Here is a 22501-nt window from a genome sequence, read left to right as displayed (position 1 = left end):
TTAGTAGAGGGTCCATGACTAAAACAAAACTGCTGGTTGTACCCAACAGGTCAGGCCACATCTGTGAGAAGAGAAACAGTTAACATTTCAGGTTAGAGACTGTTTTTAGAACTGAGGGTCCATGATTTTGTTTGATCTGAAGCCATAGACTTTGTGATATCCCATCTTCAGTAAATCACTTTGCAATTAGGATGAGAAAGACTCGGGAATGCTGACAGTGCAGAATTTTGCTGTTAAATTGTTAGAATAACTTGCAGCATAGTTCTCCAAATGTTAATTCTGGTCATTAGAAATTTGTGGAGAAAACTGAAATAGTATAATGATCCTTTCACTTTAAATGTGATGGTGATTATTTTGTGCCACTTCCAAAGACATTATGAGTATAAGAGTTGAGAACACTTTTTTTTACTTAAGAGCATTTGTTCTTGGTACCAACCTGATAAATTATCTTTTTTTTAAAAAAAAGAGTTTATAGCTTGTTGAAGTTCGATTTTAATTCTCGATCTCATACATAGCTACTCCTATACCAGTACGTTAATTGATGATGGTTATAAATGCTTTCTTTTATGGATTGCCAACTGGAAGCTGTTTTAGTCGGTGTTAGAATTAACCAGATTTCTGTGTGAACTGCAACCAAAGTAATCTTGATTGTTCAAATTTAAGCTAAGATTTTTAAATATGTATGATACCTTGAATGTTACTTTATTTGAACTTTAACACTTTATAATTAATTTGCTGAGGGATAACACCATGCTGTGTCAATACCCTATTTCAATTATGTCTTAATGAGTTGTTATGCACTCATAACCCAGAGCCTGTTCCTTTGATGTTCTGATTTTTTCCAGCAATCCAAGTTTTTATATGAGAACCTGGAGTGCAGAGCTTGATGAAACTTATTTCATCACAAGCAATACAAGTTGGAAAAAATATAAATAAATAGTGTAGTGCATAAATACTTGAATGTGTCCTCTAACAAGCAATAGCTACAATTGTCTTGCACTTCAATGGTGTAGCAAACTATTGGACAACTTTTATGCAGTTTAGAGGAGTCATTGAACCTTGTAGATTGTGTAAATGTCTTTAATATATTTCTATTGTTGGAATCATTTACTCTTTATAAAATGTTACAGCACATGGCCCACTGCACCTGCATTGGTTTTCTGAAAGCACCATCTGTGTATTCCAGATGGATGTGAGTTTTCCTTCTATGACTCTTTCATCATGAAATCCATTTAATTCTGTGTCATCTTTTCATATCTGGTCTTAACTTTTTAGCAACTTCTTTACAGTGTGCACATTATATCTAGTAAGTCAAATGGCTTCACATGGCTTTGTGACCTGTACTGAACAAAAATGTAAAATCATCTCATTAAACCTGAACCTAATCTTCCATCTTGTGTTTAGATTCTCCAGTTATTGTCTTTAATCTACCTGTCCTCATTCCGCACTAGTATGAGCAGTACATTTCACATTGCAGCCCATATCTCTTTACTTTTTCCTTATTTTCCATCTAAGTCTGGTCCTGATGAATGATCTCAGCTCAAAACATTCTTTATTCCTCCAGCATTTTGCGTGTGTGTGTTACTTTAGATTTCCAGCATCTGCAGAATCTTTTGTGTTCCTTGTCTCTCTTTTGTGTTCCTTTGTCTCTCTACTCCATTTTGTATAAGTATCTAGAAAGCTGATTATTTTAACTAATCTTTTATGAATTAATATCTTTTTTATCTTCTTAAATGATGTTTTTCCTTCCACACTGCGATGACCAAGATTTTATAGAAATATGCCAATGTCTTTACTGATCAGCCGTATATTAAAAAATTAAACATATGCAAATTATCAGTTAATGATGACAGGGCCCTTATGGGAAACATAAGCAGTGAATGAACAGCTACCTTCCCCTTTAAGTAAGGCTCATTCAATATTTTTAATATTAGGAAATTTGAACTGATTCCAAGTCCATGGAATTTCCTGGCAAAGACAAGAATATTGAAAAGGGAAAAAGTTCACTGATTTAGGACAGACATTGCTGGAAATATCCGATGTTCTTACTTCACAATTGCCTCTGCTTCCCTCATATCTTTTACAGAAGGAGATCTGCCAACTTTATGAATCCTAATTCCAAAAATGTGGTTGATTTTTGTTTTACTATAGTGGTAAAAAAGGGATAGACAATAAGTGCCAGCTTGGTTAATGTATATCAATATATTTATGTATTTATCAATATATCAATGTATTTAAAAACAAAAGTGATTGGCATCTATCAGGAAAAAATGGGAATAAATGTTTTGGTTTTTAAAAGGAATGTGAAATATGAAATTGAATCAAATAATATGCCAAGCTAGATTCTGATTCTGAAAAGGCCAAATGAAATGGGAAAGAGTACTAAAACTGGGAAATACAGCCAAGGCTAAAACTGATGACTTTGGTCTTAATGTTCACCAGGAAAAAAGTAGACTCCTACAGCATTTAGTATCACATCACAAATGGGAGAGCATTTCATAATGCATTGGTTATATAATTTAAAAAATAGCGCACAGCTCAGTACTTGAAATTTTATAAAATCCTCCACTTAGAATTAAATAGTAATGTAAATAGGGAATGGTATTAATGTCATTGAGTGAACAGAATACAGCAAACGGCTGTTCATAAAATGCATCTGAACTAAGACTAAGCTGTCAGAGTTGTTATTTTTGAAGCTGCTTCTTGTTTTCTGCATTATCGTTCTCAGAGGTAATATTTTGACATTAAGATTTTACTGGATGTGTTAACTGCTTCTGGCCAAATGACTTTGAAATTATAAGAACTCCACAACCAAATTACAAATGAATTCCAAGTTTTTTCTCTCAAATGAAGTCAAAATCTAGTTAATGTACAGTGAAATTATGTGCCTTACAGTGTTCAAGTGGTACTTTGGACTATATCTTTGGGCGCTGTGATGTAGCCATGAAGAACCTGCAAAAAGATTCAACACTGGGCATTTCCTCCCTAACTTCCTTGAATGTTGAATTTGTCAGACAAACAGAAGAGATCCACAATGAGGTAAAAGCTATTCAGGATATATTAACTTTTTCTCGATTACCTAATAACTGTCTGCAATAAATTAAATTGATTGTGTTTCAATATACTATGCTACTCAGCTGTTGAGACACAGATTGTTAAATGACGACGAATATTGTACACACATAAATAATTTCTTTCAGGTTTAAGAAATAAGGTTGTATTAAAGCCAAGAATGAATCCTCAGTACGAAACTGAGACGATTCAGAAACCGAGCTAATGGTTGTTAAACTGATTTAGAAATTAAATGGTGAGTTATGTACATGCAGAAACAACAGCCTTGATTTTAACCTGTGAGGAAATGTGATGTCCGTGGACCACTTTGTGAATCCTTTCACCTACTCTTGTAGCTTGAGCCCCAATTTTTTTTGTTTCTGTAGGATAGAAATGTTATTTCAGCTAGGTGAAGTCACTGCTGGGAAATTGAAAGGATAGCTCACAGTTGAGGAGTAACTTTAGTTTGAGGCACCTGAGATTTCAAAAAATAAGCCTTTTCAAAATAAATTAAAATTTACCTTGTTTTTTTAGCCACCATCTTGCTTGTGGCTGGATTAAACATTGAATTTGATGAGTGAGTGGCATTTTATTGGTCTTCAGTTAAAATTCTCTTTAGTTTGGATGGTAACAGCACCTTTGTGAAAGAGTAGCAAGATAATTCATCTTAATGGAGATGAATGGCTGTGATAGAGAAAGGTAACATTAATTTATATTTTTAAAATTTGCTTTTAATTGAGTAATTTAATTTTTAATTATTAATCATTTTTTAAATGGTCAACTCCTGCCTAAGCAAAGTCCTGGATCCGCTGCAATTTGCCACAAAAAGTCTGCACAGAATTCAGCGTCGTGGTTACTGTGATGCTATTACAGCTAGGGCGTTTTGGAATTCAGTTCCTGTGCCGTTGTGTAAGGAGTCTTTGTTCATCCTTCTCGTGGAATGTGTGGTTTTTTCCCCGGGTCTTCTGGTTTCCTCCCACAGTCTAAGCAGGTGCTTAACTAGTCATTGTAAATTGTCCTGTGATTAGGTGGTGTTAATCAGGTTTATTGGGAGTTGCTGGGGTGGCATGGCTTGAAGGTCTGGAAGGGCCTACTCCTTGCTTTATTGTTGAAATAAAAAATAAATCTCACTGGCTGTACGCTCAGCTTTGGATCTCCTAGACGATAACAATATTTATGTCAGTCTGCTGTTTATTGACTACAGTTTAGCATTCAACATCGTATCTCCAGTACTAATCAATAAGCTCCAAAACCTGGGCCTTTGTACCTCTCTCTGCAACTGGATCCTTGACTTCCTCACTGGAAGAGCACAGTCAGTGTGGATTAGAAATAGCATCTTCTCCTTGCTGACAATCAACACTGGCACATCTTAAGGATGTGTGCTTAGCCTACTGCTCTACTCTCTCTAAACCCATGACTGTGTGGCAAAGTACAGCTCAAAGGCCAACTATAAATTTGCTGATGACACAATTGTTGGCAGAATTTCAGATGGTAACAAGGAGGTCTACAGGAGTGAGATAGATCAGCTGGTTGAATGATGTCACAACAAGAACCTTGCACTCAACCAAGGAATTGATTGTGACCTTAAAGAAGGAGATGTCAAGTAAACACACACCAGTCCTCATTGAAGGGTCAGCAGTGGAAAGGGTGAGCAATTTCAAGTTCCTGGTGTCAACAACTCTGAAGGTCAATCTTGCACCCAACGTATTGATGCAATTACAAAGAAGGCACAGCAGTGGGTATATGTCATTAGGATTTTGAGGAGACTTGGTATGTCATTGAAGACTCTAGTAACTTTCTACAAATGTACCATGGAGAGCATTCTAACTGGTTGCATGGAGGGGCCATTGCACAGGATCAGAAAAAGTTGTAAACTCAGCCAGCTCCGTCATGGGCACCAACTGTTGAGGACATCTTCAAAACGTGATGCCTCAAGAAATCTGCATGCATCATTAAGTACCCCCATCAATCAGGACATGCCTTTTTCTCATTGCCACCTTCAAGGAGGAGATACAGGAGCCTAAAGACACACAATCTTTTCCAATATTTTTATTAGTTTCTACATAGAAGAATACAGAGTACAAGAAAGTATATATAAATGGTCAGAAAAGAAAAATAAACTACGAGTTACATTATATCTGTTCATAATAACAATTACATTACCCCATATTCATATAAGTTAATCAATAGTTATATTGAACTATACTAATTTATTACAAAGAAAAAAATGTCTAACCCCTACCAAGAACGAAGCTGTTTATTAAAGAGAAAAGAAGGTAAATACCTTCTTATATAATAAAAATAATAGCCAACATCTGAGTTTAAATAACGAGTTGAAGGTGTAATTCAGAAAAGGTCCCCACAATGTTTGAAAGTCTTGACAAGATTCAGAAATTGAACAATGGACCTTCAACAAATCTAAACCTGACATAACGTCACATAACCATTGAGCATCTTTCCATTTAAACAAAAGTGTCCTCCTAGCTATGAGAGCTAAAGGCAAAAATATGTAAATCAGATGCCTTCAACTTAATATCATGTCCTGCAACAATACCAGATAGGGCCATCAGAGGGTTAGGCTTAAAATTGACTTTAAAAACTAAGGAAAAAGTTTGAAAAACACACATTCAACATTTTAGGAACCACTTCTTCCCCTCTCTTCCAAAAGAACTACAACCTTCCTGTAGGGTTTGGAGGCTTGCGTGCCTCAATGACCTGGAGTGCTGTGTTGGCTGGAGTCTGGGTCTTGTGCTTTGGCTCTTGGTAGGGCACCTATACCAGACAGGTTAAAGAGTAGAGGCCAAACTAAGAGTACTCCCAAGTTCCCAGGTTCAGCTCAGGGCTAACAATCCTGAGTGGCAAAAAAAAAATTGTCATGGAAACAGCAATGAAGAATGCTTTTATACCTGTGTGTGACTGTATGGATAGACAAATGGAGGACCTTCATTACTGCCTGAAGTGCCAGTGGCATAATGGGCAGTAATTTTCTTTCTCTCTGTCATCAGATTTCTGAATAGACACTGAATCCATGTAAACTACCTCACTTTTTTTTTCCTTTTGCACGACATATTTAATTTATTATATATACAGAATGTATCAAAAAGAGCAAAAAGATTTATATAGTATATTGTTTTATTATTGCGCACTGTACTACTGCCATAAAACAATAAAATTTCATGACACATGCCAGTGATATTAAAAATGATTCTGAAATGGTGTGACCTTCTGCAACTTTTGTACTTAAAGAATGTGTAGAAGTTTTACCTCTGATACAGGTAAAGGTGGGACCACAGTTTTACAGGGGAAATGGAGATAAAATTTATTCTAGTCCATTCACATGCCAACACCACATTTTCAACGCTCTGCTCTCACGCAAGATCTCACCATTATGGATCTTGATCTTAATTACCAGCAATTTGGCATGAGGAGTGGAGTTGTATGACACTGAAGAATACGAACTGCTTGCCAGTGGTAGCACATTTTGACCCATTGTAGTTTAATCCTCATTTTTCTGGCATGGTTCCAGAGCAACATTTATTTAGATGTTTATATTATCTGACAAGGAATGGTCTGGTAAGTTTGTAAAATTGCTTTAAACACCGTACACTCATCACCACCAGGTTTGCAGGATTAAAACTAGGATCATTGTATTTTAAGTGTTATCTATCAATGTAATTAAACTGAGGATTTCCACATGCTTTTAAAAACTGATAAAGATACTGACTATGTTTTGTTTAATCTATTTAATCTTTTTTATTGCAATTGAGATTCTCAATACTATTCTTCTACCCAATGAAACATAGATATAATTAATGTTTGGAAATGGATCTTGTGATATAATTCAGGTAACACACTTGCCAATTCATAACGACTGTTTTTCCTAATTCAAAGTCACTTAAACATGGTATCATTTCTTCCATGATAGCTTTCTACATAATATTATGGCAGAACAGAGGTTTGCTCATATTTGTTTGAGATATTGCAGCACTCAGCACCCTTGGTGCACTTCATTGTCTCAAGGTCTGGAAAGATCTAAAGGAACAAAAATGATTATGTGAAAGGAACAAGGGGCACTGTCATTATTGCTTGCAATCAAATAGCTGAAGTTTCAGAGAGAACTTAGTAATTTCAATAGATATGCCTTAACATGAGAACGGTGAACTACCCTACTGACTGATGGCCCCTTTGAGTTTTATTTTTTTTCCATGCAAGATTGTATGCCCTTGATTCTATTATAATAAAGTGACAGCATTTTGAACAACTGTAAAGTCAAATAATTTTGCAATCTAAAGTGTTTGAGTTTGAACTACTGCACATACAACTGTACAAATCATGAGCCTTTTTATATATTGCTCTCTTTAACTTGAATTGAAGTTGGTCCTTGGACAGTGTTTAGAAATATGACAGAGTGCAGAGTTGCACTGAAAGGTCACCAGTTATTTCTGCAGTGTTGGAAATGACAGATTAGCCTGTTGGCTGTGGGTTACCCAGGAGAGTCACATTTCTTGATTTTTGATTTATTGACTCTCAGTGGCAAACGATGCATTGTCTTTGGTATATTTTTCTTGACTTTACAATGTATCCTGCTGATGGACTTTGTACAGAAAACTCTTAATATGTTTGAATAAGCATTCAAATATAGCAAGCTGAATGAATTATCTAGCACTGAGATTGCCACCATACATATATTACAGAATGTTATCTGTGTAGGTGGCTAGAGAACATGTGGTCAGTTCTAATTTATAATAAAATATATGATCTGCTATGGTTGATTGATTGGTGGATCACTGAGCCAGCTGGATCATGCTTTCTAGACCTAGCCAACCTGCAGCTCTGGGGTACAGCTAAAACCATGTTAGATATTGATTTCTTTACTCTGTAGTTACCATGATATGGCCCTCTGAAAATTAGCATGTGAACAGTGCACTTTAGTAAAATTTCAGCTGCTTGCATTGAAAGGGATTATGATAGTGAAGTACAAGATATGTTGTGAAAATATTGGTCTGGAAATAGTCACAGCATGTCACAATGGAATGTCAATTCAGCTGATAGTTTTGCAGGTATAAAGGAAATTAAATATGGATTACCTGAGCGGGTGGCCTTCATTCAGCAAGGTTTGTAAATAATTGGCTCAGCATGTCATGTATGCTAAATGCCATGCACTCTTGTATTTGACCTTCGATATTTAATCCTGACTAAAAACTTGAGCTTCTGCCTTTAATCTGATAGAATTGTTGAGAAAAGCATGCTGTGTTTTACAATTCATTCCTGTGAACTCTCACCGGGTAGTGTAATTCAGTGTTTATCTGTATACAGGTTCATTAGCATCCATATTTGTAATTCACCATGTCACACAAACACAGCAGGCAGACAACCTTTTGAAAACTGGACATTGATACTAAAAGAGTTTCGTCATGTTTCAAATGATTTGAACTTAATTTGTTCAGTCATTATCCATTCAATTGGTGTTAGAGCAGTTCAAACTGGCAGTATTCAACATCAAAGGCATTTTCATAACAAGTGGAAATTGATCCTTTGGCATGCATGGAGTCAACTTCCTTTATTGTTGTTACTAAATGCAATAATTTCTCTAATGTATATATCATAATATGAGACTGTGCAACTAGCTCCTGACTTCTGAATGTAGAGCAAAATATTCTTTAAACTGTATTTCAATCATTTTGTAACAAAAGCAAATTGTTTCTTCAGTGTTCACATATAATAACTTATGGTACAGTGATGCATGTTTCTTCCTTTCAAATTGTAGCCTGTTGTTTGCGATGTCAAAACTTTCAACTTCCATGAAGCAAATCCCAGAAGTTTATTGATAATTTAGTCTTTGGATTATTAACATATAAGCAAACTCAAGCATTCACATTCCCAGTATACACCTGGACTGAAGCTGTGAATTGCTATAGTACCCCTATGACTGGTTGCGCATGCCTTTTTAAATTAAAAGGTAACTGCACCTCTCTGCTAATCCCATATAAAAGTTGGGTTCTAGGGACGTATAGAGATTGTCATTAATGTGTTAAATGATGTAAAATACATTAGAAGAAGACTATTGAAATAATAATATTATTAATAAATAATAATCATAATAAAATAAAAACTGGTCAAATTGATATATTGACAAGTATTTAAAATGCCTTTATTTGCCAATCTAATGAGTATAGGAGCGTGTAAGGTATGCTGCCATTCAATGTTTGATACCAAAAATCTTGGTACTACTTAAAAATCAGAGAGAGTGCGAGATTCCAACAGAGAATATTAAAATAGACTGTATCTTTTGACATTTATTCAAATAGTATTATTATCTATAAATAATGTTTTAGCCAATTGTTTTTAACTCAGTTGCTAGTATCTGGTGCTTTGTTCCTGTCCTCTAATTCTTGGTGTCAATATCACTCATGAATTGACAACCAGGAGATATCGATGAGGCTCCTGTGCAATGTATTTTATGAACTCTTGCTAATTGGTGCAGTAACACAACAATTAGTGCAGCCCCATGGAAACCTACTTCACTTGATCGCATGTGCTGTCAATGAGGTGTTTGCTCGTTCTGTTTGTGATAACATGGGTTTTCTACTGGCTCTGTCAGTTTCCTCCCACATCCTGAAATCATGGGGATTGCCACTATAAACTACACTTAGTGTAGATTAGCGGCCAAAAAGAACTAAAATGTGTGAGAGGTATAGGTTGCAGGAGCACAGGAAAATAAGAAATAGGAATGAGACATACTAGATTGCTGACTTAGGAGCCAGCATGGACTCAGTGGTTACATTGGCTTCCTCTGTAATGCAAGCTAGAAGATGACAAATCGCAATCTAAGTTGGTTCTCACCAATGAAGAATGTTTCGCTGAGCATCTATATTCCGTCACCAGAAGAAGCGGTATCTCTCAGTGGCCACCCATTTTAATTCCACTTCCCATTCCCATTCTGACATGTCAATCCATTGCCTCCTCTACTGTCACGATGAGGCCACACTCAGGTTGGAGGAACAACATCTTATATTCTGTCTAGGTAGCCTCCAACCCATTGGCATGAACATCAATTTCTTGAACTCCAATAATGGCCAATCCCCCACCCTCTCCTTCACCAGCCCCATCCCCTTTTCCCACTCTCACCTTGCCTGCCGATTTCCCCCCACGGCCTTGTGCCCATCCCCCTTTTCTTTCTTCCATGGTCTACGATCCTTCAGACTCCTCCTTCTCCAGCCCTATATCTCTTTAACCAATCAACTTCCCAGATATTTTCTTCATCCCTCCCCCTCCTTGTTCCACCTATCACCTTGTGTTTCTCTCTCCACCCCCACCTTTTAAATCTACTCCTCATCTTTTTTTTTCCCTGTTCTGAAATGTTGACTGCACTCTTTTCCATTAATGCTGTCTGGCCTGCTGAGTTCCTCCAGCATTTTGTGTGTGTTGTCTGATTCATAATTACATTTTATAATGTATTTCAATTGTAAATTTTTTGATAGTTGGAAAATGATAACAGCATCAACTAAATAGTAGTCTTCAGGGTACTGTAAGTCTGTGTCATTACTGATGCTTCACTGCATGCTTGAGTGCTCCATAGGGGTGTGCCGATGCATTTTTTTGCTGGTGGGAAAGTGGGGGGGGATTGTTGCTTTGCTGCTGCTTATGCGTGGAAGGGGCTTTGGGGCTCTAACATTTAACTGCCATTCATTCTTTGGGGCACTCCTCTGTTTTTGTGGAAGGTTGCGAAGAAAAAGATTTTCAGGATGTATATTGTATACATTTCTCTGACATTAACTGTACCTTTGAAACCTTTGAAATATACACTCAGCGACCACTTTATTAGGTATACCTGAACAGCTGCTCATTAATGCAAATATCTAATCAGGTGATCATGTGGCAGTACTTCAATGAATAAAACCATTCAGACAGGGACATGAGGTTACATTGCTATTCAGACTAAACATCACAATGGGGAATAAGTGTGATCTAAGTGACTTTGACTGTGGAATGATTGTTGGTGCCAGATGGGGTGGTTTGAGTATCTCAAACTGCTGATCTCCTGTGATTTTCATACACAACAGTTTCTAGAGTTTTAATGGTATGAAAAACAAAAAACAAAAATTTAGCGAATGGCAGTTGTGTGGGTGAAAATACCTTGTTAATGAGGGAAGTCAGAGGAGAATGGCCAGACTGATCCAAGCTCACAGGAAAGTGACAGTAACTCAAGTAACAACGCGTTATAACAGTGGTGTACAGAAGACCATGAATATACACTCAGTTAGCCACTTTGTCAGGTAACAAGAAGTACCTAATACAAAGGTGATGAAGTGGATATAATCCATGCATATATTGGCAATGTTGGTTTCAAGTTTGTTTAGTATCATTCTTCAGTACATGATTATACAGGAGAATGAAGTGACTGTTACTCTACATCTGATGCAGCATAAAAAAGCAGAATAGGTATAAGGTATACAATAAAAATACACAATAAATATAAAATCAAACCTATAAAACATAATATACAATTACTGTTAAATGCATGGACTGAGTGTATGTACATAAAGTGATGCTAGGTGATGTGGGTTAATGAGTGGAAGTGTTGATCAGCCTGATGGCTTGAGGGAAGTAACTGTTATTAAGTCTAGGGGTTCTATTGTAGCCTCTTCCGTGATGGCCATTTTATGGCCCCTTTCCGTATGTACGTCCTTAATGGTGAGTAAGTTGGTGCTGATGATGCATTAGGTAGTTTTAATTACCCATTGTAGACCCCACCTGTCTGCCACTCTGCAGTTTCTGTACCACACAGTGATGTAGCATATTAAGATGCTCTCCACTGCACACTTGTAGAAGGTTGTGAGTATTCGTTTGCATAGACCAGCTCTCCTCATCCTTCTCAGAAAGTAGAGGGATTGTTGAGCTTTGTTGACTGTGGAGTATGTGTTTTGAGTCCACCTTTATCCTATTAACAGCCTGCCTTCATGGCCTGGCACTGCCAGGTCCCTGATTAATTTTTTTTTTCCAGTGTGCAATGGATCATGCCTTGGGTGTGTCCAGATGTGCAGCTCCATTCCTCTAGCATCATTCTTGAAAAGAATAAATTAATGATGCTGTAATTTTTAACCAACATACAATAAGCCTTGCTTCCAAATCCATATATTTTCAGGTGCATTGTTAAACTCCTCCTGGCTGCAAACTGCATTATGCATTATGCAGCCCTCAGGATTTCGATATGCAGGCAGATTGGGAAAATTGGGTTGGTTTTGGATCCCAAGAGAGCAAGTTTGTAGAATGCTTATGAGCTGGCTTTTTAGAGCAGCTAATGGATGAGTCTACTACAGGATCAGCTATTCTGGATTGGGTGTTGTGTAACAAACTGGATTTTATTAGGGAGTTTAAAGTAAAGGACCCCTCAGGAGGCAGTGACCATAATATGATAGAATTTACCTTGCAATTTGAGAGGGAGAAGCTGAAGTCAGATGTATCGGTATGATAACAGAGTAAAGGGAATTATAGAGACAAGAGAGAGGCGCTGACCAAAGTTAATCGGAAGGGGACACTAGCAGGAATGACAGCAGAGCAGCAATTGCTGGAGTTTCTGGGAGCAATTCAGAAGGCACAGTATACATACATCTCAAAAAAGTAGTAGTATTTTAAAGGCAGGATGACAGATTCATAACTGTCAAGGGAAGTCAAAGCCAACATAAAAGGAAAAGGGAGGGCATATAATATAGCAAAAATTAGTGGGAAGATAGAGGATTGGTAAACTTTTAAAAACCAACAGAAGGCAACTAAAAAGCCATTAAGGAGTGAAAAGATATAATGTGATGGTAAGCTAGCCAATAATGTCAAAGAGGATACCAGAAGTTTTTTTTCAGATATATGAAGAGTAAAAGATGGGCTAGAGTGGATGACAGACCACTGAAAAATGATGAGGGAGAGGTAGTAATGGGGGACAAGGAAATATCAGACAAACTTGAATGAGTATTTTTTATCGGTCTTCACTGTGGAAGATGTGAGTAGCATGCTAGATGTTCAAGAGTGTCATGGGGCAGAAATGAGTGCAATGGCTGTGACTAGAGAAAAGGGTGCTTGGGAAGCTGAAAGGTCTGAATGTATTTAAGTCACCTGGGCCAGGTGGATATGACAGGGTTTTGAAAGAGGTCACTGAAGATATTGTGGAGTTATTCATAATAATATTTCATGAATCACTAGGTTCTGGCATGGTTCCAGGGGACTGAAAAATTGCAAATGTCACTCAACACTTCAAAAAAGCAGGAAAGCAGAAGAAAGGAAATTATAGGCCAGTTAGCTTGACCTCAGTGGTAGAGAAGATGTTGGAGTCGATTGTTAAAGATGAAGTCTCTGGTTACTTGGAGGCACATGATAAAATAGTTTCCTTAAGGGAACATCTTGCCTGACGGATCTGTTGGAATTCTTTGAGGAAATAATTAACAGGATAGACAAAGAAAAATCAGTGGATGTTGTGTATTTGGATTTTCAGAAGGTCTTTGACAAGGTGCCACATATGAGCTTGCTGAACAAGCTAAGAGCTCATGATATTACAGGGAAGATGGTAGCATAGATAGACCATTGACCGATTGGCAGAATGCAAAGATTAGGAATCGAGTGAGCCTTTTCTGAATGGTTGCTGATGACTGGTGGTGCTCCGCAAGGGCAGTTTTGGGACCACTTCTTTTTGTGTTGTATGTTAATGAACTTGATGGAATTGATGGCTTTGTAGCCAAGTTTGCAGACATGTGAAGATGGGTGGAGGGGCAGTTAGTATGGAGGAAGCAAAGAGGCTGCAGCTCGAGGATGGGCTAAAGAAGTGGCAGATTGAGTACAGTGTTGGGAAATGTATAGTCATCACATTGGTGGAAGGAATAAAAGCCTAGACTATGTTCTAAACGGGGAGAAAATTTAAAAATCTGAGGTGCAAAGGGCTTGGGCGTCCTCATGCAGGATTCACTAAAGGTTACCTTGTAGGTTAAGTCAGTATTGAGGAAGGCAAATGCAATGTTAGCATTAATTTTGAGAAGACTAGAATATAAAAACAAGATGTAATGCTGAGGCTTTATAAGGCATTAGTGAAGCCTCTTTTGGAGTATTGTGAGCAGTTTTGGTCACCTTATCTAAGAAAGGATTTGCTGATATTGAAGAGGGTTCAAAGAAGTTTCACAAAAATGATTCTGGTATTGAAAGGTTTATCATATGAGGAGTGTTTGATTGGTTTGGACCTGTACTCGCTGCAGTTCTGAAGAATAAGAAGGCAGTCTCGTTGAAACCTATCAAATGTTGAAAGGTCTAGATCTGGTGGCTGTGGAGAGGATGTTTCCTATTGTGGGGTGTCTTAGACCAGAGGAAACAACCTCAGAATAAAGGGAAGTCCATTTAGAATGGAGATGGGGACGAAATTTTTTAGCTAGAGGGTGGTGAATCTGTGGAATTCATGGCTGCGGGCAGCTGTGGAGGCCAGGTCATTGAGTGTATTTAAATCGGAGGTTGATAGATTTTTAATAATCAGAGTGTTGAAGGTTAAGGAGAGAGGGCAGGAGAATGAGGCTGAGAGGGAAATGGGTCAGCCATGTTGAAATGGCAGAGCAGACTCGATGAGCTGAATGACCTATTTCTGCACCAACGTCTTATGGTCTTAAACAGATTGATAGTTTATCCGGAAATTCATTGCAGCATGATAGCTTGTACAGTTCTACCAGCTAGTGTATTTTCTGTTGTCTGAGGAGCTGATGGAATCAGATATAAGGAAAAATCTTGCCTGATGAACTTGCTGGATTTCTTAGGAGATTGCAAGTAGGATAGATAAAGTGGATGCAGTGGATGTTATAAATTTGGACTTTCAGAAGGCCTTCAACAAGGTGCCACCCGTGAGGCTGCTTACCAAGTTAAGAGTCCATGGTATTACAGGAAAGTTACTGGTGTCGTTAGAGCACTGGCTGATTGTTAGGAGGCAGCGAGTGTGAATAAAAGGATCCTTTACTGGTTGGCTGCCAGTGACCAGTGGTGTTCTGTAGGGGTTGCTGTTGGTACCGCTTCTTTTTATGCTGTTTTCCAATTATTTAGATGATGGAATAGATGGGTTTGTTGCCACGTTTGCAGTTCATATGAAGATTGGTGGAGGGGCTGGTGGTGTTGAAGAGACAGGTAGGCTGCAATGGGACTTAGACAGATTAGAATGAGCAAGAAAGTGGCAAATGAAATACAATGTTGGAAAATACACAGTCATACACTTTGGTAGAAGAAATAAATGTGCAGCCTATTTTGTAAATGAACAAAAAATCCAAAAATCTGAGATGCTAAAGGACTTGGCAGTCCAAGCACAAACTTGGAGTTTGTGGTGAGGAAGGCAAATGTAATGTTAGCATTCATTTCAACAGGTCTAGAATACAACCGCAGGGATGTTATGCTGAGGCTTTATAAGGTGCTGGTGGGGCCTCACCTTGAGTAAGATAGCTGACATTAGAGAGGTTTCAGAGAAGGTTCACAAGGATGTTTCTGGGAATGGAAGGTTTATCATATGAGGTATGTTTGATGGCTCTGGGCTTGTACTCACTGGAATTTAGAAGCATGAAAGGGGATCTCGTTGAAACCTTTAAAATGTTAAAGGCCTTGACAGAGTAGATGTGGAAAGGATGTTTCCCAAGGTGGAGGAGTCTAGGACAAATGGGTACAGCCTCAGGATAGAGGGGCGCCCATTTAAAACAGATGTGTAGAAATTTCTTTAGCCAGAGGGTGGTGAATTTGTGGAATTTGTTACCGCTGGCTGCTGTGGAGGCCAGGTCATTGGGTGTATTTAAGGGAGAGATTCATAGGTTTTTGATTGGCCACAGCATCAAAGGTTATGAGGAGAAGGTCAGGATGTGGGGCTGAGGAGGAGAAAAAGGATCAGCCATAGTTGAATAGCAGAGCAGACTCAATGGGCCAAATGGTCTAATTCTGCTTCTGGGTCTTATGAATGTGGTCCTAACACAGGCCAATAGGATTAGAGTAGATGGGGGGAAATGGTTGCCATGATTCTTCTAGGCTAAAGGAACCATTTCTGTGCTATATGACTCTGTATATGCTTTGACTTGTGGTGTAGCATGAATTTCATCAATAACTATGATGGGAACTAAATTCAGGCAGAATTGCTGTTTAAATTGGTGGGAGTGATTTATTAAAGAAACATCTAAACAAAACATTGAAGTGTATCTTCATTCATATGGCTTAATTGTATAGTAATATTTTTATATGTCATTAATCTTGTCAACATATCTCTTCGGGTAAAGTTTTTCTGCATTGCTAAGTTTTGCAGTAAAGATATCCAACAAATCTATAATCATAGTGAGTGGAGGACAGTACAATCTGGTTGGGTAATGAACCTCTGAGGTAAGAATTTTTGAAATCCATTTATATTTGACACTACTATTGGAATTTTTGTTGGAAAGGTTGGAAGCAGTAATTTTAAAAATACAATGGTTGCAGAGATTTTTATTTTATTTGTTCAATTTTGCCTAAACATTGGATTTAAATACAGATGAAGTGTTTGGCTACATGTGCAATTGCATTGTGGGATGTTACCTGTTGTTTATAATGTGCTAGAACATACTGAACTCACTGACCATCTGCACCACTTTAACTGCATATGGTGGGTTGAACAAGCTAACCCTCAATATTTGACAAGCTTCTGATGAAGTGAGCAGGCTTCAAGTGGTGAGGTGCACTTCAGTGTCATATCCTGACATGTTGTCTCCTGAATTCCCTTACAGCCTTTGACAGATCACCAGCTGGCAAAGGCTTTTTAACTATGTTAAATCTCTGGTCAGGGACATTTTTAAAAGCTATTGAAATAGCTTTGTAATAAGTGATTAGAAATAAAACACTCAAAAGCAATATAAAATAAGAAAATAACTTACATGTATTTCATTTTACTGTACAGAATCTGACACTTTAACCTATCAGGCTCATGCTGGCTTTCAGCAGAGTAATCCCATGGCCCACACCCTATCTTACTTCTCTGCAATCTATTCTCCCTCATATGCTAAGCAATTCCACTTTGATTCTTTTTCTATTTGCCTTCCTTAAGTATAATTTACAGTGTTCAATTAACCTACCAGAACATCTTTGGATAGTGGAAGGAAACCTGAGCTTCAGGTGAAATCCCAGTGGCCAGAGCTGTAAGGTTACAGCATGTGCCAGCTCAAGGTGAATGACCTCATTTGAAAGCACAAAGTCGAACATAGACACAAACATATGCAACTGATGCTATTTTAAAAACTGTTCACTCTAAGCATGGTAATGGTCACAGAAGTACACACGACTGACATTAGTTAGCACTTGTACAGTAACAATCCCCTGCCTCAATTAAGCAGCGTAGTGTCCCAAATAAATGAAGGAAATCTCGGCAATTTTCTTGATAGTTTTTGTTCTTTAACCCAAATAAGCAGCTGCTCCAATTAACTGATGGTCCAATTATCTGGAATTCACTGTATTTTCATATACTACAGTGTAACATTTTCTCACCTACGGTAATCTTTTGACATTGCAGTGTTATTTTGATTCTGCAGGCATGCAGTCATTAAGAATTGGATAAAATTAATCACCTAGTCAGCTGGTTTCTCAAGGATGATGGGACTAGAATTCCACTTGCATCACTTGGTTAGCAAATTGGTCACTGCAGATACTCCCATTTGTATAGGAGAGTGATATAATTTGTAAGGAGTTGATGGGAATTCAGGGAGAGTCAAGTCAATGTCAATGGGTGTGTGATGGACAGTAGGGCCTGTTGGCATGCTGTGTCACTCACCTGTTATGTGTTGTGTAACAATGTCCGTGAAGGCCTCAGTGTCATTACCTAAATTGGTTATGCAGAATGGGGACAAATTTTATTATAGAAACTTTGGAAATAATTATTAAGGCATATTGGAAAGAATTATTATTGGAGTTCCAAACAACTAAAATTTTGACGTAACTGCACTAGAGTTGGTACATTTCTGGAAAAATCTAATTTCAGATAGGATTCTTGCAGTCAGCAAAGACAGACACAAGAAATTCTTCAGATGCCAGAAATCTTGAGCAACGAACATAAAATGCTGGAGGAACTCCGAAAGTTAAGCAGCATCTATGGAAGGAAATAAACAGTCAATGTTTTGGGCCAAGATCCTTCTACAAGACTTCATCAGGAGTCAGCAAAGAGACATTTTTGATTCCACTTTTGAATGCAGGCTAGAGAAGTGAATGGACATTAATCTTATCTATCTATAATCAAACATATATAGCTGGATCTTAATGAACTGCAACCGGTGGTTTTCTTGAGGATTGCAAGGGTCACCGTGTTCCTGACTCCCACATCTGACCTCCCAGTCCTCCACTGGACTCGGCACTGATTCTGAGGCTGTGGGGTAGCTCCATCATGCTGAGTTGAGAGGCTGGGTACATTTGGTTTTGGACAGCTTAGTTTATTGCCAGATATAACTGGCTAATGTAGCATAATTCTTTTCATTTGAGTAGGGTGGCTGACCTGGACTGAACAAGCAAGTCAGTTTTCTTTCGTCAGTTCTTTTAGTTAACTTTATTATTAAATATTAATGCTTTTTAATTATTTAATGTTTTATTTAGAGTAAATTTATTATTTATGCTTTAAAATGTTTGATATTTGGAATTTATTTTAATCTGTCTCAACTCCATTTCTATGTCTATAATAACCAGTGACTTGGTAGTTGGTACCTGCTGCCTGAGGCCAAGTTGCCACTTGCATTAACAGGCAGATATATACTCAATGGTCACTTTATTTGGTTTAGGAGGTATATAATAAAGTGGCTATTGAGTGTATTTCTGTATGATAGTGGTCTTCTGCTGTTGTAGCTCATCTGCTTCAAGGTTTGACGTGCTGTGTGATCAGAGATGATCTTCTGCCCACTGTTGTAATGTGTGGTTATTTGAGTTGTTGTCATCTTCCTGTCAGATTGAACTAGTCTGGCCATTCTCCTCTGACCCCTCTCATTAATATGGTGTTTTTGCCCACTTGAACTGCTGCTCACTGGATTTTTTTTTCACCATTCTCTGTAAGCTCTAGAGACTGTTGTGCGAGATGAAGAGTTACTGAGATATTCAAACCAAAATGATTGGCATTCCACGGTCAGTCACTTGTATCAGATTTCTTCCCCATTCTCAAGATTTGTCTGATCAATGACTGAACCTTTTGACCTTGTCTGCATGGTTTTAACCTTTGAATTGCTGCCACATGATTGGCTGATCAGATATTTGCATTAATGAGCAGTGTACCTAATAAAGTGGCCACTGAGTGTACAGTTTTATTTTTCCCATTGAGCTGTTAAATGTTAGATAGTGAGGTGTGCTCCCCATTGAACATGATTAGGCCATTACTTATGGATCAGCTCATTTACAGTAGATTTGCTAACAGTAGTTAGTCTTGGTGTTGTGGCTATTCTTATACAGATGGAAAATTTAATCCATTTCATTTAAAAGCGGAATGCTTTTACCATGTTATGACTCTAAATTATTTTGTAGCATAAAACCATATTGAAATGATGAAAAGTATTTTATAATTTTATCAGCTACTTGGGAGGGAAAGCCTGCATGTGCTTTCAGAGATTCAAGTGTGTTCTTTTTCCCCAAAACTAATTCTCAAATTTGTTTTATAGGAATATAGCACCAGGAGTTGACCATATGGTTCCTTAAGCCTGCTCTGGCGTTCAGTAAGATCGTGGTTGTAATAATAATATGGAACAGAACTTTTATTTTGGTGCCATCCTATGACAGCTTTGAGCATGTATAATTACTCCATGGCCCTCTGGGATAGAGCTTTTCATAGGTTCACAATTTGAGAGTAGCTCCTTTCCATCTCAGTCTTGCATACCCTGAGACAATACTACCAATTGCTAGGTTTCCACATTTGAGGAAAGATCCTAACAGCAACTACACTGTCAACACCTTTAGAAGTTGTAGATAATTGGAGACGTATAAAGTCAAATTTTAACATCCCTTCCCCCAGTGTATTTCAATGAATTTTGGTCTCATTCAACCAGAAAGAAGACCCATTTTTCTGCATCTTTCTTCAAAAGAGAACTCCTGTACTCTACGATTCTATCTGGAGAACCTTTCCTACCTACATCTAATATGAGTATATTCTTCTTTCATCTAAATCATAGCACTAAATACAGTTCTGTGTCATTTCACCGATAACTGTAGAGGTGCAGTAGAATAACCTACAAAAATAACTAAGGACATATCCTCATTGCACTCACCTTCGAAAATTCATTGTGTGTGAAATAGTTTATGCCTTTGCAACCCTCAACGTGATTTGGCCCAATGGAAGGGGATGTTAGTAATGGAAAAGAAAGTGCTGATCCAATGGATGAAACTGAGGGTCCACTAATTCCTTTCTATTTGTTCAAGTGCAAATTAAAGTAGAGACTGAACTAACATTAGGCCATGTGTTGGTCATTGTTTAAACCTTGTTTACTTTCTTCTATTATGATAGCAAAGCTCAGAGCATTGGTATGCAGCATAGTGTGGCAAGGGGGTTATGTCTTTTCCAAGGTGCTGGTTAAAGAGAAATTGGTGCTGCGCGGTTCAGTGACAGCAGTTTTCCAGATATAACTCCTGAAATGGTGAAACTGGATTTGCAAATTTCTATCCTTTCTCTCGCTTAATTTTCTAAATCAGTGGCTTAGTTATCAATGTTTTCTGGAATGCACTCGGTACTATACCATTTAATTTACCTCAAAATGTTGCATTCTTGTTTGTGTATCCTAATACACGTGCCATTACTAGTAGAACAGATAGAAGAGATTCTAGAAATCTGAAGTAGGTCAGTTAACATTGGTAGAGGCAAAAAAACGTTTGTTTGACCTTTCACCTGTTTAAATTAAATGGAAATACCAGCTGTTTTCACTATTTACAGATGCTGGCTGGTGTACTGAGTATTTCTAATATTTTCTAATTTATTTCAGATTTGCAGCTTCTGCAGTATTTGAATTTATGATGATGTAATTTTCTGATTTGACATTGTTGGTGCACAATTAAACAATGCAGGAAAAACAGCATGAAGTGACTAGATTATGTGTTTTTGTTGATATTTAGCATAAATGCTAAGTTATTTAGGACAGTAGCAACTTTTAGGAAAACGGCAACATTTTCAAATAGTGTGGCGGATAGGAACGATTTTCCATTCAGTACCTCAGGCCTGTTCTATTGTTCCACTCAATCATGGATGGCTCGTACCTCAACTCCATTGAAATGATTTTAAACTAAAACCCTTGATTATCTATCTTAAATAAATATGGAAATGTTACTTGATCATACTGCCAATAACATAAGAACTATTAGTAGATGCTTACTCATACGATTAGATCTTTGTAGGTTGTGATTTTACTTTTACAATCTTAAAAGCAGAAACTACTGAAAAAAAGAGATTTCTATAAGCAAGCACGACGAAGTCTGCAGATGCTGGAAATTCAAGCAACATTCACACAATGCTGGTGGAACACAGCAGGCCAGGCAGCATCTATAGGAAGAAGTTCAGTTGACGTTTCGGGCCGAGACCCTTCGTCAGCACTAACTGAAAGAAAAGATAGTAAGGGATTTGAAAGGGCGAGGGGGAGATCCGAAATGATAGGAGAACACAGGAGGGTGTGGGGTGAAGCTAAGAACTGGAAAGGTGATTGCCAAAAGGGATACAGCGCTGGAGAAGGGAGAGAATCATGGGATGGGAGGCCTGGGGAGAAAGAAAGAGGGAGGGGAGCACCAGAGGGAGATGGAGAGCAGGCAAGGAGTTATTGTGAGAGGGACAGAGAGAAAAAAGGGGGGGGGGGGGAATAATTAATTAATAAATAAATAGCTAAATAAATAAGGGATGGGGTAAGAAGGGGAGAAGGGGATTAATGAAGTTAGAGAAGTCAATGTTCATGCCGTCAGGTTGAAGGCTACCCAGCCGGTATATAAGGTGTTGTTCCCTCAACCTGAGTGTGGCTTCAGCTTGACTGTAGAGGCGGCCATGGATAGACATATCAGAATGGGAATGGGACGTGGAATTAAAATGTGTGGCCACTGGGAGATCCTGCTTTCTCTGGCGGACCGAGCGTAGGTGTTCAGCAAAACGGTCTCCCAGTCTGTGTCGGGTTTCACCAATATATAGAAGGCCACACCGGGAGCACCGGACGCAGTTTATCACACCAGCCGACTCACAGGTGAAGTGTCACCTCACCTGGAAGGACTGTCTGGGGCCTGAATGGTGGTGAGGGAGGAAGTGTAAGGGCAGGTGTAGCACTTGTTCTGCTTACAAGGATAAGTGCCAGGAGGGAGATCAGTGGGAAGGGATGGGGGGGGGGGGACACGAATGGACAAGGGAGTCACATAGGGAACGATCCCTGCGGAAGGCAGAAAAGGGGGGGGGGGAGGGAAAGATGTGCTTGGTGGTAGGATCCCGTTGGAGGTGGCGGAGGTTACAGAG

The 22501-nt window shown here is 38.3% G+C and overlaps 1 protein-coding gene across 6 annotated transcripts in view; it reads left to right on the top strand.

Annotated features, from left to right (window-relative positions):
• Positions 1-22501, top strand: part of fto (FTO alpha-ketoglutarate dependent dioxygenase) — a 352522-nt gene that overhangs the window by 86208 nt on the left and 243813 nt on the right. For all 6 annotated transcript variants that reach the window (XR_012101891.1, XM_073069994.1, XM_073069993.1 and 3 more), the window contains one exon: positions 2896-3039. Coding sequence is in view for 5 of the 6 variants with exons in the window: in XM_073069994.1 (XP_072926095.1) it covers positions 2896-3039 (144 nt within the window). In the remaining variant the exon portion in view is untranslated. The remainder of the gene's footprint in view (positions 1-2895; positions 3040-22501) is intronic.

This window comes from Hemitrygon akajei, chromosome 17 (assembly GCF_048418815.1).
Source record: "Hemitrygon akajei chromosome 17, sHemAka1.3, whole genome shotgun sequence".
Taxonomy (NCBI): Eukaryota; Metazoa; Chordata; class Chondrichthyes; order Myliobatiformes; family Dasyatidae; genus Hemitrygon; species Hemitrygon akajei.
The sequence above is the reverse complement of the archived record's forward strand: the minus strand, read 5'-3'. Positions and strand labels throughout refer to the sequence as shown.